Source organism: Zeus faber, assembly GCF_960531495.2.
Source record: "Zeus faber genome assembly, chromosome: 16".
In the NCBI taxonomy this organism is placed as follows: Eukaryota; Metazoa; Chordata; class Actinopteri; order Zeiformes; family Zeidae; genus Zeus; species Zeus faber.
The window spans coordinates 362501-379713 of NC_137202.1; the positions used below are offsets into that span (position 1 = coordinate 362501).

At 44.1% G+C, this 17213-nt stretch overlaps 1 protein-coding gene across 1 annotated transcript in view; it reads left to right on the forward strand.

The window, feature by feature from the left end:
- The window catches only part of hmgcll1 (3-hydroxymethyl-3-methylglutaryl-CoA lyase like 1), a gene marked incomplete at both ends in the record, with an annotated part of 31217 nt that extends 17737 nt beyond the window's left edge, over positions 1-13480 (forward strand). The window contains 2 exons of the mRNA XM_080016920.1: positions 11965-12090; positions 13379-13480. Coding sequence (XP_079873046.1) covers positions 11965-12090; positions 13379-13480 — 228 coding nt within the window. The remainder of the gene's footprint in view (positions 1-11964; positions 12091-13378) is intronic.
- Positions 13481-17213: the final 3733 nt, after the last annotated feature.

Genomic DNA, 17213 nt, shown 5'->3' on the forward strand with positions numbered 1-17213 from the left:
TGTCTAAGCAGCGGTCATGGTATGTGTTGTGGATGGGGGGGGGAGTATACAGCCAATAGTACTCTGAGCAGAGTTCACTACTCTTTGTAGTGCCTTGCGGTCGGCAACGTTGCAGTTACCGTACCAGACAGAGATGCAGTTTGTAAGTAAGCTCTCAGTGGTACAGCGGTAGAAGTCCGATAGGATCCTAGGACAAAGCCGTGCTTTCTTAAGGGTCCGTAGGAAGTGAAGGCGCTGATGCATCTTCTTCACCAGACTGGAGGAGTTGAGGGATTTTCTGTGATGTGGACCCAAAGGAACTTAAAGCTAGACACACGCTCCACCTCAGCACTGCTGATATGGAGGGGTGTGTGTGCCCTGCTCCTGTTTCTCCTGAAGTCCACAATTATCTCCTTGGTCTTCTTGGTGTTGAGTTCCAGGTTATTGATTTTACACCACGTATTTAGATGTTGAACCTCATCCCTATATGCTGTTTCATCCTCACCTCTGATCAGGCCCACCACAGTGGTATCATCTGCGAACTTGATTATGGCATTGCAGCCATAAACAGGGGCGCAGTTGTGAGTGAAGAGAGGGTAGTGCAGAGGGCTCAACACACAACCCTTCGGCACGCCAGTGTTCAGGGTGATAGTGGAGGAGGAGAGACTCCCCAATTTAACAGCCTGGGGTCTGTTAGACCCCATATATATATATATATATATATATATATATATATATATATATATAATGTATAATGTAAAATAATAAGGGAAAGAGAGCGAGAGAGAGGTAAACTAGATAGGTCTGTAGGTCGGCAGGTAGATACATAAATAGATATAGGTAGGTGAACAGGTAGAGGCACGTAGGTATGTAGGTAGTGTAGAAGAAATTCTCCTGCAATGTCGGTGAGGTTAATCTGCCCGCTACAAAGAAAACATGAACTGAGAATATTAAAGATATCTATTCTGCAGAATAAAGAGAAAGATTCAGTACTGCTCCAAAGCAGTGTTCTGACCATTGTGACCCTCTTTCTGCCGAGACAGCTTTATCCCATAGAGAGGTTGTGGCCATTTGTCAGAAGTCATTTACAAGAATGTGCTCCTCAGTTGTCTCCCCAGGTGTTACCTTTAAACAGTGAATTCACAGGTACTTGCAAACTTTGGTGGCAGACACAGACTAATATCCCTTACAATGATCTTTCAAGATCCCCTGGGGTTATTCTTTATCTCTATACAAGGTTAAACAGGAAGAAATGTGATCTTGTTCTTCAATGTTAAAATTGACATTTTTGAGAAACAACAGTCTCTTTATATAAACTTGGGGGGGGGGGGTGCTCCTGGAAACACAGAGGCAATGTTTTAAAACCCCCTCAACAGGAAGAGGCTATTTCCTCCCATTCAAATATGTGACCCACCGCCTACTTAAGGGTAATTTGGCGGCTTTCGCGTTTTGGTTATTGAAAATATTCCGTTTCATAGTCACATTCGGGCTGAAATCCATTGTTTGAAAGGTTCTCCAAGTCCGGAGTAATATCAGATTCAGCGTCGCTGTCGGAGAACTGACTATCATCGTGGAAAATGAACTCCAGTGCACGCTGCTTAAACTGACTTGGATCTATCGCACTGGTCAGATTAAGGTCCACGATTTGATTAGATCTTCCTTCACCTGCTTCTCCTAATCAACCAGAATTTTCACAGACAAGTGAAACCGGAGCCTTGTCTTGTTTACGGAAGTGGCAATGACGTCAGTGACACGCCCCCTCCACAACATTGTCTCTGTGTGTGTATAGAACACGTAATATTTAAAGGCTGAACTCTATCAAAACGGTTTCACATTGTGACTTCACATCACATGGAATATGGATGAATGATCTTCACCTTGACGGTCCCTATAAACGAAACAATCGATCTGCGTTGTGCAATGTTGTTTAGCGTCTCGGTAAGTGAACTGCGTTTCCCCATGTAATCTAACGGGAATATTTAACTCCACGGTTTAACATTTTTCTACTATTTATAAATCAAACTCTGTCTAATTTTCCTTCAAGAAAGGTTTTTTCAAATTATTTGGCTGCTCCTGGAGATTTTAGAAATGCCAGAGCAAGGAGAGACGGGAGCATGCTGTAGGAGAGACGAGAGCATGCTGTGATCTCGCGAGATCTCGCGGCGCCCTACTACACTAACTAACACACCAGCAGCTCCACCTCAGACACAATAACAAAGTGAATTGCAAATAATATTTATATATATTAATATAAAAAAGGGAACACTGCGCAAAACCAAAGTGGAGGACCTTGAGGATTATATAGTTTTTTTTAGAACGATTACGTGATGGGAGACGACCAGGACCGCAATTATCCGGCGAAAAGGAAGAGGATCGACTCAGCAACGGAAACAGACGATCTCATACAGGGTGCTGCAGAGGGGAGTGTCTTGGATGAGATTAACAAGAAGCTGGACATGGTTGGTCCACTTCTCCGAGACATTACCGAGATCAAAGTGAGCCTTGATTTCCAGCCTTGAGATGCAAAAAGACAACGCGGATCTAAAAACCTCCGTGAAGTGTCTCACAGCGGAGATGGAAGAATAAAATAATGTAATGAAAGAGACTATCCTGGATATACAATACAGAAGTATGCGGGACAACCTCATCTTTTCTGGGATCCCAGAGAACAACACCGAGTCTCTAGAAAATCTGGTGAAAGACTTTCTCCACACCTCCCTGAAACTGCCGACGGGCACCGTGAAGTAGATCACCTTCCACCGGGTTCATCGACTGGAACACCGCGTTGGGAACCGTCCCCGCTCCATCATTGCCAAGTTTGAACACTTAAGGACAAGGAGCTGGTTAAAAGCAAAGGGTGGGAGCTGAAAGGAACCACGCTAGGTATGAACGATCAATTCCCCTGGGAGATCAACGACCGAAGGAAGGTGCTGTATCCCGTCCTGAAGGAGAACCGGCAGAGGGGTAAACGCCAATCGATGGTTGTTGATAAACTATATATAGATGGTCTGTTATACCAAGACCCCTCCACTACACCCTGGTTATTCTGATCATTATGTATGTATTCTTTTAATTCTGGTTATTATATACTGCAAGATGTAAGAATAGGCATGCTATCTATGTCAGGAATCTAAAATAACGCTCACTCTCATCCCACCCTCCTAATTCCCCCTCCTTACTTCTCTCATCATCTCACCTCCCTAATCCCTCTCTCCTCACTTCTCCTATCACTCTCACTATATTATGTCTCTCACTTTATGTATGTCTAATCCGGCAATGTTCTATGTTTATCTTTGTCTCCTTGTCATTTGTTTGTGTAGTTATGTATCCCTACAAACTTCCTACAATACTATGACAGTGAAAAGGAATGTGAAGGAGGAAATCCCAGACGTATCTATGGGAAAGCATGGGAACGGTAGTATAGCTATTGCCTCGGATGCACTGTGCCATCACCCCCTAACTAGCTACAATGACACCCATTAAGTTTGTTAGTTGGAATGTGAGAGGCTTGGGCTCACCTGCTAAACGTAGCAAAATCCTAACTCACCTCACCAAGATTAACCCCAGCTTCTGTCTACTGCAAGAAACCCACCTCACTGCATCTGAGAACATCAAACTCAAAGCTAAATGGGTTAATCAGATGTTTTCCGCATCATACAACTAAAAAAAAAAGGAGTCTCTATATTGATCAATAAAAGTATCCCATATCAAAATCAAACCACAATATCAGACCCAGAAGGGCGTCACATAATGATTAATGGGATTTTAGGTAGCATCAAATATAGCTAATATTATGCTAATATAATATAAAATATGCATAGCTAATATTTATGGCCCCAATGAGGATGACCCAAATTTCTTACACAATACCTGAGCACCGGAGCCCCGCAGGGCTGCGTACTCAGTCCCCTCCAGGACGCCCTGTTCACACATGACTGTGTGGCCACAAGAAGCACCAACACCATCCTGAAGTTTCCGGACAACACCACCATCCTAGGTTTCATCTGTCATCGTGTCTGTCAGGACTCTCACCAACTTCTACCGATGCACCATTGAGAGCATTCTCACTGGCTGCATCACCGCCTGGTACGGCAGCTGCTCCACTGCTGATCGCAAGGCGCTCCAGAGGGTGGTGAAGACAGCGGCGCGCATCATAACACCCGCTGGGGCCTTCGCGATGCTCTGTTTTAATTAAACAGTCAGATTCCCCAGGTCCGCACCAGTTCTAAGTCAGCTGCTAGGCGCCAGCAGAGGCTACCGAGGTCAAGTCAACCTTGACCGGAGGTGTTCAATCTTATATCTAAATTCTCAGCTATCTCAAACTATTCAATAAATTGGACTAAAACCACAGTCTTAACACTCAGTTGGGGAGACTGCAATGTTCCAACCCAGAAACTTCCCTTAACCATCACAACGGGCAATATTAGATATCTTGGTATTGATATCTCCACCAATCTGTCAGATTTGTTTACCCTTACCTTCACTCCATTGCCCAAATCCATTGAAGAAGACCTCATTCGATGGAACAACCTAACCATCTGACTAATTGGTAGGATAGCAGCAGTCAAAAATGAATATACTTCCAAAAATAAACTATGTATTTTCAATGACCCCAGTGCAACCAACAGTACATTGGTTTAATACTCTAGACTCAATAGTCAACAAATTTTATTGGAAATACAAGAAACCAAGAATTAAACTAGCAACTCTACAGAAAAATAGACTGTGGAGGCCTAGCTGCCCCGAACTTTAGTACTACTATCTAGCAAACCATCTTCAATTTATAATTAAATGGTTACAACCAGAGCAACAATTGGCCCATGGATGGCGGAACATTGAACAAACTGAATGTCAGGAGTTATCATTGTCTGATCTCCCATTCCTCACTGAAACTATAAGAAACATAATTGCTTAAAAAAAAGCATTTATTGCAACAACTCTGTCAGCCTGGTGAAAATTCCTCGAACTCGGTGGTCACACTCTATCTCCAAACAAATCCACGCCAATCTGGCACAACCCAGATTTTCTTGTTAAAAACAGAACAATTATCTTTAGGTCTTGGAAAAGACAAGGAATTACTCATCTGGAACACATTTTTGAAAACAATTCGCTTATATCCTTCCCAACCTTAACCCAAAGGTATAATATCGATTCCTTCAATTCCTTCAACTACAGCAGTCTCTAAAAGTTAAAATCAAATCGATAAACAACATCTTACAACCACCTCAAATCATTGAACATCTCACTCATATCGGTCACTTGAAAAATCCCTTTTCCAGAATATACAAACTTTTTTTTAAAACTGATGACACCTTTACTTTACCTACAATGAAATGGGAAAGACACCTTGCTGTTCCCAACGATATTAACCTCTAACCCAACTCCAAAATGCAACTCATCCAATATAAGAGCTTGCACAAAGTCCATATCACGGAAATTTTCAAAATGGGTTTTGTGGATGAAGACATTTGCTCTCACTGTTCCCTTGATACCAGAGCTGACTACTTTCATGCCTTCTTGCTCTGCCCACCTATCCTAGCATTTTGGACCAACATCACCACGAAGCTATCAACCCATCTGGGTTGCAGCATTCCAGTCTCCCCATCTATATGTCTTCTCGGTGACCTCTCCTCAGTCGACCCACCACTGAAACACCACCAACCCATTTTGATCGCCTTAACAATTACCAAGAAAACAATATTACTTAATTGGAACAAGAGAGATAATCTCACCACTTCCCAATGGTTGCAGTTATTAATAGATTACATCTCAATGGAAAAACTATTTGCAATATCCAAAAACAATGTTGATTCATTTATAAGAAATATGGGTTACTTTTATCACTGCACAACTCCATCATTTAATACTTGAGTCTTTCTAAGTCGGTGCAATGTTGTTGTGCTTTGTGGCATGTGGGGGTCCTCCTGGTCTGTCGGGGCTTTGCGGTTGGGTGAATGCCCGGGCGGCTCTGGGGACATCCGTGGTGCGTAGGCCTCTGTTCGTGGGGGATCCCTGGGCCCCACGGGGGAGTTAGTGTGTCTGGATGGTGGCGTCTGCTCCTTTACCTGAGTTGAACTTGCCTGGGGAGGAGACGTGCTCCTGGGGAGTACCTGCAGCTGTCGTCTGTGTGTTGATTCTTTGTTGTGGGTTGTGTGCGGGGCAGGAGGGGTGCGAGTGATTCGGCTTTGACTTGCCTGAAGCACTCGCACCCCCAACCGTGCAATTTTCACTGCAATTACCAACAGCACACATTGAGCACTGGGGTTTTTCCGGGGTGTCCAGTCACTGGCGTGGCGGTGTGGGGGCGTGGTTGTCGGTCGGGTGGGTTCCCCCTGCCGGCTGGGCTGGAGTCCTGACGGCTTGTGCCTGGTGGCTTAAGATGTGCTGTGACCTGGCGGGGCTGCGGAGACAGCCCGGTTTTCTTTGCCTGTGGCTGCGTCTTGTGTCTGCACCTGGGGGTTGGTTGTGTGTGTGCGCCCCTGGGGTCATAGGGCAGAGTACTCTGGGCTTTCCTGCAGTCATAGGGTTGCGGAATTCGGGGGGCTTCGGGGCCCTATCCGATGCTTGAAGGCGCCACGACATAATACCGACCTACACCAAAAGTCATGTACACTCACCGGTGGACTTCTAACACACACACACACACACACACACACACACACACACACACACACACACACACACACACACACACACACACACACACACACACACACACACACACACACACACACACACACATCAGTGGTTTATACACCCAAGCATGATAAATAGTTCTCCAAAGAGGGGGGTTGGTGATGGTTCTCTATAACCAAAAACTGTGCTCTTGTCATTCTACAGGTCATCCACAGGATGACCTGTAGAATGAGGAGTTATTGAAACAGTTCTTGATGATTTAAGAATTAATAAAGAGTTGCATTGCAGGTTGAGAACTTAAACTCCACTTGCAGACTAACTCTGTCCTAGATGCAATGGCATACAAATACTCTGTGTTGTATGCCCAGCATGCTGACAGTACAGGTAAAAAAAATAATAGAATGCGCGAGATGGCGGCTTTTGCTGTGATGCATTTTTCTCTCACAGTAGGTAGGTAGGCAGGTGGGTAACTAGATAGATAGGTATGTAGGAAGGTTAAAAGGTAGGTTGGTAAGTAGGTATGTAGGTGGGTATGTAGCTACGTAAGTATGTAGGTATGTGGGTAAATAGGTAAATTGGTAGGTATGGAGGTATGTATGTAGGTATATATGTAGGTTTATTGGTAGGTCGGTAGGTACGAGGCTCATAGGTATGTAGGTAGGTTCATCTCCCAGAGTCACATGGAGATGATTGAACACAGATTCCTTTTGTGACCGCTGGAAATAAAAAAAGCTGCCGTGGATGTTCACCCTCACATTTCTCACTTATACATGGGATGGAAATGAAAGATTTTTATCATCGATTTTCATTACTCTGTGTGCCAGTCGTCCTCCAACCACCGACCTCAAACCACCAAGCACCAACCGGGAGGGAAATGGATTCCCCTTCTTTTGTTTGTGATACAGACATTCCTGGCTCTTTATGGATGATTTTTCCCAGGAGCTCCAAGGTCCTTTGTTGTTGTTGCTGCTGGCGGCTCACACAATGGAAAACTTATGGGCTTGGATTTCACAGGCTTTGCAGCAACATATATTCAATGTCATCGTCCATTTTTTCCAAGTGTAAAATGATAGCTGTTTCGCTGCAGGCGTTTCACAAGAATTCAACTAGTTATTTGACTGATAACGGGGTGAAGAATGTCAACTGGTAACTGGCTGGTGATGGACTGAAGAGAATGATAGTTTTGTAAGACCTTCACGGAAGAACACCCCATAGCATTTCGATAAGATGATGAGATTAGATATTTTTAGCGTTAAGAATGTAATGTGATAGTTGAATTTTTCCAAAATATCAATCAGTCAATTTAACTGCAGTTGTAGAAAATAATGTCGCAGAAGTAAACCTACAGCCTACAGGACTGCAGTGTAAGTTCTTCAACCAAAATTCTGAGTAAGGAAAAGTATTAAATACTTTATATGAAATGGACTCCGTCATAAGAAGTAAAAGTACTTTTTATAGTCAAGCAAGCATCAGATTTTGGTGAACCTGTAAAACAGCACATATGAGAAAATGTTACACAAAACATCACTAGAATTAGATTATTTGATTACTAAAATTGGATTTGATGATTCGATTGAGCAATTACATTAACTGATCGATCAATGGCTTCACCTAAACAAACAAATAAACAGCGCCATGGCAAGAAGATCAAAAGTTTACTTAACTTACTTATTTAGTGTTTGTAGAAGTTTTTGCTTTGTTATAACATGTATATAGATACTGCAATATATTAGGGGCGGGGGGCGGGGGGGGGGGGGGGGGGGGGGGGGGAGGCAAAGTGTCCCTATTATACACAGTGCTTGTTTCGTTCCATAAGGAAATGGAATAAAATAAAACTACGTACATCTAAAAAAAAAAGCCACTGTTTTGGCATGCTGATCGCACCTGGGGTTGGGACCATCGGAGCGTGGGCGCCCCATTGCTGACCCGCCGTAGGCACTGTCGAAGAGGAAGACAGGTGCGCAAATTGCACCCTCTGCTCCCTCTCTGCGCCCTCCCCTCAGGATGGCCCTCTACGTGACTGCCTATGTCACCTAGAGGGAGAGCCGGCCCTGGTCTGACATATTCTGGAGCAGCATCTAGTGGCCATTGGCTGAACTGCAGTTTGAAGCACTTCCATACTGGCATCAACCCCGAGCGTAATGGTTGCTGCTTGGTGTCAACGTTCCTTTTCTGTGATGAGGTTACAAAACCAAAAAGGATGTTCATGTTCATGTTCATAGTCATTTTCCAAGCGGCCTCACTTCCATGAGGCATCGAATGTCCTTACCCCAAAAATCAGCCAGTCTCTGTACCTGGAGCCTAGAACCCATCAGGTTCCTGGGCAGCGAGAAGCTAATGGTGGTCTGGTGTATCTGAAGGGGAGCCTTGTTCCCCCTTCTTCCTCCTCATTCCTTGTCCTTGTTCGTGCTCCTGTTTCCTCCTCCTGGTTCCTGCTCCTTTGTTTTTGTTCCTCGTTCGTGATCCTCGTTCCCACTCCTCATTCCCGCACCTTTGCTCCTCCTCCTCATTCCCACTCCTCATTCCTCCTCGTAGTTCCTCCTCCTTGTTCTCGCTTCTTTTTGGCGTTCCTGGAGGAGGTGCTCCAGCAGGAGGATCACTGCTCTGTCTTAATAGAACATGAAACTCTGCCCGCTACAATATCCTGCTCTGGCTTCTATCAAGGTCAGGAAATCTCCCTGAGCAGACCAAACCAGAGTGGATCAACCCTCAATCACCTCCCCAACCACTGAACTCCCCACCTCACCTCCACCTCACCCACCTCCCCTTCCGCTCGCCAACACAAACAGCACAGCTCAGACATCGGGAGAAATAGGTTCTTGTCTGACAAAAAAGGTACAAATTTGCTCTTTATATAGTGTTTACATGGTGAAAAAATACACACGATTCATTAATAAACACGTTTTTCTGTAATTGATAGTATTTATTGACAGATTTATTCATATGGTTAATGTGATGACTGTCAATGATAATGTTACTGATGTAATTTTTTTATAAAAGCAATTTACTTTGTTTAAAGGTGCAGTGTGTAGAATTTAGTGGCATCTAGCGAGATGTTGCAGATCGCAACCAACAGAATACCCCTCCCCATGTTGTGGCAATATGGCGGTCTCCAAGGAAGAGACAGTGGGCGCGAAACTCGGGCCAGCCCCTCTCTAGGGACAGTGTTTGGTTTGTCCATTCTGGGATACTGTAGAAGAAACATGGCGGTGCAACATAGCAGCCTCTGTGAAGCCTCATTCCAAGGCAACAAAATCACAAAGATTCTTATTTTCATGTGATTCTACACTGTTAAAACATACTTGCATATTATATTCCATTTCTGCCAAGTCTGTTCTGTGAATTACACACACTGCACCTTTAAAGCCCAGTTTCAATGAAAGAAATGGCTTCTGGTTGTAATGTCAGATCCTGGAATGTGTGGTGTGGAATTCTGATGATAGACACATGCACTGTCAACATCGACCACCAGTGGGCGGTGGAGGGTTCCGACAGTTGGATTAGTTTTTGGATTCAGTGTAATGCCGGCTTGAAATCCACCTGGCTGTAGGATCCTCTGACATCCAGCATTATAAAACATCTTATATTCCCATGCTGATCCAAAGGCAGAGGTGTTCATGAAACATTTCAGCATTATTTCTATTGCGAACCCTGCAGATATCTGCTGCAGACCCCTGGGGGTCCGTAAAAACTGCAAAGGCTCAAAGTTTTAAATGGAGCATATTCTGTTCTGAAATTACCAAAGCTCTATATTTTTCTCAGCATGTGTAATGGTTTATTGTCTTTGCATGTTGCACCAACAAGCGTGCCAATGCACGATTTGTGAGCATTTAAATGTGTAAGTGGTCTGTGAAAAACACTTTGGAAACAGTCTGATAATAATGAAAGCAGCATTTGACCATATATTGGCTGTAGTCAGCCAAAGTAGGGTCAAAATAAATAGCTCCTAGTAAATTAAACTAAACCTGAAGTACATTACAGTCATATTCTTAATTGTGGGTGAAAGTTATGTACATGTGGAACTCCAGATAATACAAGATAAGAACAAAATAAGAGAAAATCTTATGCTGTCTATTTAGTATTTTAGTATTAAAAAAAAAACAAAAATCTGCTATGGTTAAGGGTTTTGTCATGGTGCTGTCTAGTGAACCCAAACGCAGGACACAGCGGAGGCTCAGGAGTAGGTGCAGAGGATTGAGGGTTTATTGCAAACAGGCAGGGGTCAAAACCATAAAAACAGTCATAGAAGACAAACTAATCGGACTGACACAGTGGGTACAACAAACACTTGACCAGGGCTTAGTGAACAGGGAACAGGTGAAATACAGTTGGAGTGACAAGGAAGGTGAAGACAGCTGGCTAGATTGCAGAATGGGGTCTGATATGCAGTGGCAGGGATCTAGAACCAGAGACAGACAGAGGGAGCTATAGAGAGGGACAGATACAGTATGCGGATGGGTGGAACACAAGACTACATACACTACTGTAACAACAAGGGACAGAATAACTCATAACAAACACAGGGCAGAATCCTGACATTTTTAGAAAAAGGCCTTTCAAAGATAAGTGACCCTAGATTCTGGGTAAGACTTAAAAAATAAAAAAAATATAAAAACAAAAATAGAGTTTTTGGAAAAAAGTGAATCTGCCTTCTGGCTAAGGGACTTTGGTAAAAATAAATAAAAATAGTCCCTTAAAAAAGGGAAATCACAATTCAATCCAATCCAAAGTGTTTTTAGAAAAAGTCCCTTTAAAGATAAGTGACTGGGTTCTAGGTAAAGGACCTTTTTATTAAAACAAACAAACAAACAGAAAACCATGTTTTTAGAAAAAAAATCTATCTGCATACTGCTTAAGGTTTTGTTTTGGGAAAAGGTTTCTTAAAATAGTGAAAATCTGTGTTCTGGTTAAGGGTTTTTTTCTCGAAGAAGTCCCTGTAAAGAAAAGTGAATCTTTTTTTGTTTTTTTGTATGTTCCTTTGACTTAATGTAAATGTAAATGTTAAAACAAATATCATCTTGTTGTTTCACAGCCTGTGAATAAGCAGGAAGTGAGAAACAGATGAGATGCATTGTCATGGTTGGAGCTGATCAGAAATCCAATGTTCTGTTGGTGCTGAACACGACTGCAGCCCAGGCACCAAGCTCCATGGTAAACCCAGGCAGGAGTCATTGTTCTGATGGTTTAAACTCTGGGCTGAGGGCCCAGGTGCCCCTGGTGCCCCTGGTGCTCCTGGTGCTCCTGGTGCCTGTGGTACCCTTGATGTCTGTGGTTCCCCTGGTGACCCCGGTCCCCGTGGTGTCACTGGTGCCTTGTCCTGAGTGCCCCGTTGTGTGTGTCTCCCTGCAGATGGGGGTCAGCGTGGTGGATTCGGCGGTGGCTGGCCTGGGCGGATGCCCCTACGCCCAGGGCTCATCTGGAAACGTCTCCACAGAGGACGTGTTGTACATGCTGCACGGCATGGACATCCAAACAGTGAGTGGTAGATCTGCACTCCAACACTGTGTAGCATTTTATAGAAAGGATAAGACAAGATAAGATAAGACTTTGCTACACCATACAGGCACAGAAGCAGAAGTTGACGGAACAGTGCAAGTAAAACAAATTAAATCAAATAATATGTACGTATATAGAAGTTAAGATAGAAAAGCACTGACTAGTGAGTCAAATATGTGCAGGTGGCGGTTACATTAAAATAATATACAGACAGTATTTAGAAGCAATATGCAGTGACAGTACTGATAATAAGTACTGATAATACGCTGCCAAAAAAATATGTGTATAGCCATATTGCATTAATATACCTATCGGTGGCACGGTGGAACAGTGCATTGCCCTGCTGCCTCACACCAAGAAGGTCCTGGGTTTGATTTCCGCCTGGGGTGCTGTTGGCACTGCGCTCCGGTGGGTTATCTGCAAAATAGGAGCCTTTCTGTGTGGAGTTTGCGTGTTCTCCCCGTGTTCACATGGGGTTTCCTCCATCTAACATCATTAAGGACCTCCACCAAAAACATGCATACATCGTCGTCTGACCAGCGATAGACTTATGGAACCAAGTCCCTGGGCACGTCGACGAATGCTGCCCACTGCTCCTGGCTGCCCCCCCCGGAGGAAGGACAAGACAGGATGGGTTAAATGCAGAGGCCACATTTCACCAACCAACATCCAAAGCATGTGTGTGTGTGTGTGTGTGTGTGTGTGTGTATATATACATGTGTTGTAGTGTCATGACAAATAAAGATTCTTCTTCATCTATAGTCTGGTGAGATACCATAATGAGATATTTTCTAGTCACCTACTATTTCTTGCCCAACAAAGCTGTCAAATATTTACTCTACAAGAGCTCCCCCTGCTTGTAGGTTGTATTCCCTGCATCTCCAGTTCCATTACACAGTATCTACTGTATATGTGTGGCGACCCCTAACGGGAGCAGCTGAAAGAAAAAGAAGAAGCAGATATGTATATGTGAAAGTAATAAATCATAAATATTGTAATTCCCTGACATAAACTGCCCCATGGGGGTTCATAGTTCATCATGTGGATAAAATCTTTAAATGTCTCGCCATATGTCATAGGTGTTTGTTACTTTGTTGATAGTTAATAATCACTATTGACGACAATCACAATCACAATGACGACATTTTCCACAAGAAAATAAAAACATAATAATCAGAATTTTCTTAAATGTGCTTAAAAAAGATTTTTATATTTACAGTGAATATTTTGTTATTTTTGTTGTTGTTGTTTGTTGTTGCTGCTGCAGGGAGTGAATCTGTCCAAAGTCCTGGAGGCTGGAGACTTCATCTGTGATGCTTTGAACCGAAAGTCAAACTCCAAGGTTGCTCAAGCAAGAGCAGGAAACTGAGCAGCCCCAGAACCTTGATAGAGTTGAATTGAGTTTACTTATGTTCATAATTGAGTTTAGATTTTACTTTTTACCAATAAATGATGTTTTTTCTGTGTCTGTTTCCAGACCAAATAATTATCAAATTTATGTGAGCAAAATTGGTCACAAAACATAATCTTTTTCCAGAAGAAGAAGAAAATAAGATTGTGTATGTAAAAATGTCTATGTACTTGAATATGCGAACAAATGGTGAAATTGGATATAGTCATATTATATATTTATATCCTTTATATTTCCTTTATGTCTATGTGTATCTGTATGGAAGCATGGTTTTAAAGGTTGCTTGTTATTTCTGGACCCTTTTCAGTGACTGAAGGTGAAATCATGAAAGTCATTTCCATATGATAGGAGCAGATAAACGTGTGTCTCTGTGGGTGTCCATGGTGAAATCATGAGGATGCATGCTTTAATTTTACCATCTTAGAGATTTTTCTACAAAAGAAAAAATCCTCTTACCATGTACAGTAACTGTTACCAACCCTTAACAGCTTTCAGTAAATAACATCACAAATCTTGGATTATTGTGAATGTAAAGCTTTTAAAAGTGTAATTTGTTTTCTTTGGTTGTAATTCTGATCCTGAGAAGAGCATGTGGTGCAGTACCAGATGGCTAAGTGTAGTTGTTCCAAAATAAAAATATATCATTCATATCAAAGCAAATATTAATATCACTTTCTGTTTTTACATCTCTCCAACATTTGGGGCAATGTGTAACAGTGACCTGACCACCTAACAGTGGCATGATGTTTCCAACGCTTGAGGGTTTGATCTCGAGTCAGATTTTGAGAGGCAGAACTCTGAGGGTGTGTCCAAAAGCACCCAGAGACCAGGTTCAAGTCCAGAGTTATCCACCCAAGTCCCTTTAATCATATAATTGGAGGAAATTACCACATTCAGCAAGGCTCTCTCCGCTGTTGGAGGACTCAAAGGTTAACACTGTGTGGATGTGCGATCGCTCCCTCTCCATGCATGATGCGGAATGCATCCCTGTCTCCCTCTCCCTCTGAATTTATCCTGTAGGTGCTCAACCTTCTTCTTGGATGCTCATAGGCTCATAGGTGCTGATAGGCTCATAGGCACCTATGGATTACATTACTGAAACACAGTACCTTCTTTTGTACTTTTTGTACAAAAAGTACAGATTTTGTCTCTGGGTCATCTAGGGCTTCCTCTTGAGAAAATAAGAAATGTAAATGGTCTATTTAATTCATGATCAACAACCACAGTTGACATGCCAGGGTACTGTATATGACAGGTTGCTTTCACTGTTACCTCTGTATGGAACAGTGGTATGTAAGTGGGTGGCAGCAACAGCAATGTCTCCCCATCAACTGTAGAGAAAGTACATACATTTTACAGCTTACTCCCACAATAATTATTATGTTATATGTTTTATACAGGTACTCGTCACTTAATGACCTACCTGTTTAACTACCGTTCGGATTTATGACCAGCTCTTCGACCAGTCTGTATTGTATGCTGCGTTCAATACCGCAATGCGCGGCTCAGCATCAAGCATCCCATCGCGCATCACCCTTTATATACTATATATACTATATACACTATATATACTATATATACTATACTGTATATACTATATAAACGATATACACTATATATACTATATACTCATCACCATTCTCAGTCCCAGTCTTGTTCCCGCAGTCTGTCAGTATTCACTACACTAGCGTGAGAGAAGACGACAGCCTCCACGTGGCCTCCCCTGCAAGTAACAAGAAATGGTGCCAGACCAGCTCTTGAAACTAATTCCGCCACCCAATCACCCAGCTGGAAGACCAAGAGGCAAGAGGCTGGGGGGACACAGGTCCATGTCAAGGCCGGTGGCCATGCCGACCATTGAGCGCCAAGGAATTCCAGCGCTTCAACTTAATGTCGAGGGCCTTACCACTGCCAAAATGGAGGTCATATGCCATCTGGCCAAAAACAATGTAGTAAGCAGCTGTCCTTCTTCAGGAGACCCACTGCACAGAAGAGGACAACCTCAGGCTGCCCGGGTTCCATCTCGCTGGGTCCATCTACAGTAGACAGCATGGCCTGGCAACCTTTGTGAGGGATTATCTCAACTTGACAGATGGTGGCCAGTCCCCACCTGGCTCCAGTGTTGAGTGGCTGGTCACTAAAATCCAGGAAACATCAGTGGTCAATGTGTATAAGCCCCCACCATCAACGCTGACCGTGTCGGCCCTCTGGCTGTTCCTTGCACCCGCTATCTACTCAGGGGATTTCAACTGCCAAGCCAGCGACTGGGGATACGGCCATTCATCTGCAGATGGAGAGACATTGTCTGAATGGGCCTCTGGCTCCAATGCTCTGCTGCTGTATGATGCAAAACAGCACCCAAGCTTCCACTTTTACCAATGGATACCCATACCAACCAGGACCTGGCCTTCGCCTTGTGCTGCAGCGCTGACCCCACACCGGAGAGACACATCCTTGACAGGTTCCCACGATCATACCACCGACCGTTAATCATCCATGCTTCCTCCCTGGTGCAGCCAGTACCAGGCAAGCCCGTCAGGAGATGGAACTTCAGGAAGGCCAACTGGCAATCATACACAGCTGAGATTGAAAGAAGATCAGCCTGTCTCCCGGACCCAGATTCTGCCCATGTGGACGCTGCGTATGCTGGCTACTGCAAAGTCCTCCTAGGTGCAGCAAAGAAATCCATCCCACAAGGCCACAATGAGAACTATATCCCGTGCTGGGATGAAGAATGCAGCCAGCTCCTGCAAGACCACCGGCAGGCAAGGGAAGATGTGGATGTGACTGCAACGGCAATTCTCCAACAGCTGGATGTGACTTGTAAGGCCAGATGGACTGAAGTTGTTGAGTCAATCGACTCACCCACTCCAGCCGCAGACCATCAACCAGCTGACTGGCAGAAAAGCATCACCCCCCAAATATCCAGTGACAGCAGATGCCATTGCATTCCCGCTTCTCAAGAATGGCCATTTCCCTGGAGCAGACAAGAATTTCACCCTCCCAGGTTTCTACCCTCTCCAGGGCAGCCAGGGCCAATGCCAATCTATCAGGAGACCCACCACAGTGGAACTAAGTGAGCCATCAGCAAACTAAAGCAAGGCAAGACCCCAGGCTGTGATAACATCCACCCAGAATTCGTGATCCACATCAACAACATCTGCTTAGCTCTGTGCCTTCTTCTCGTCCTGCTTCCGGAGATCCAAGCTCCCCAAGACCTGGCGTTGTGCTTCAGTCATAGCCCTGCTGAAGCCAAACAAACCCTCGGAAGTCCTGCAGACCCATCTCGCTGCTCTGTGTCCCATTTAAGATTCTTGAGAGGGTGATCCACAGCCGCATTGAGCCAGTGGTGGACCCACAAGAAGAAGCAAGAAGGAAACAGGGCATGTTAAAAAGGTCAATACCGTGATCAAAAACTGTCTCCGGAAAATAACCGGCTGCTTGAAGCCCACCTCTGTGTCTTACCTGCCAGTCCTTTCAGGAATTGCCCCGGCCGGACTTCGACGAGAGGCTGCGACCATCAACCTTGCCAGGAAAGCCCAGACACACAGCTGGCATATCCTGCATGACACGACCGTTAAATCAACACCTCCACACAGACTCAGTCCCGCCACCTCTACAACAAGGGGGCACAACAGTTGCTCCATTCCATCCCGGAGGACTTGTCGACTAGTGCATGGCTGGTGGCATC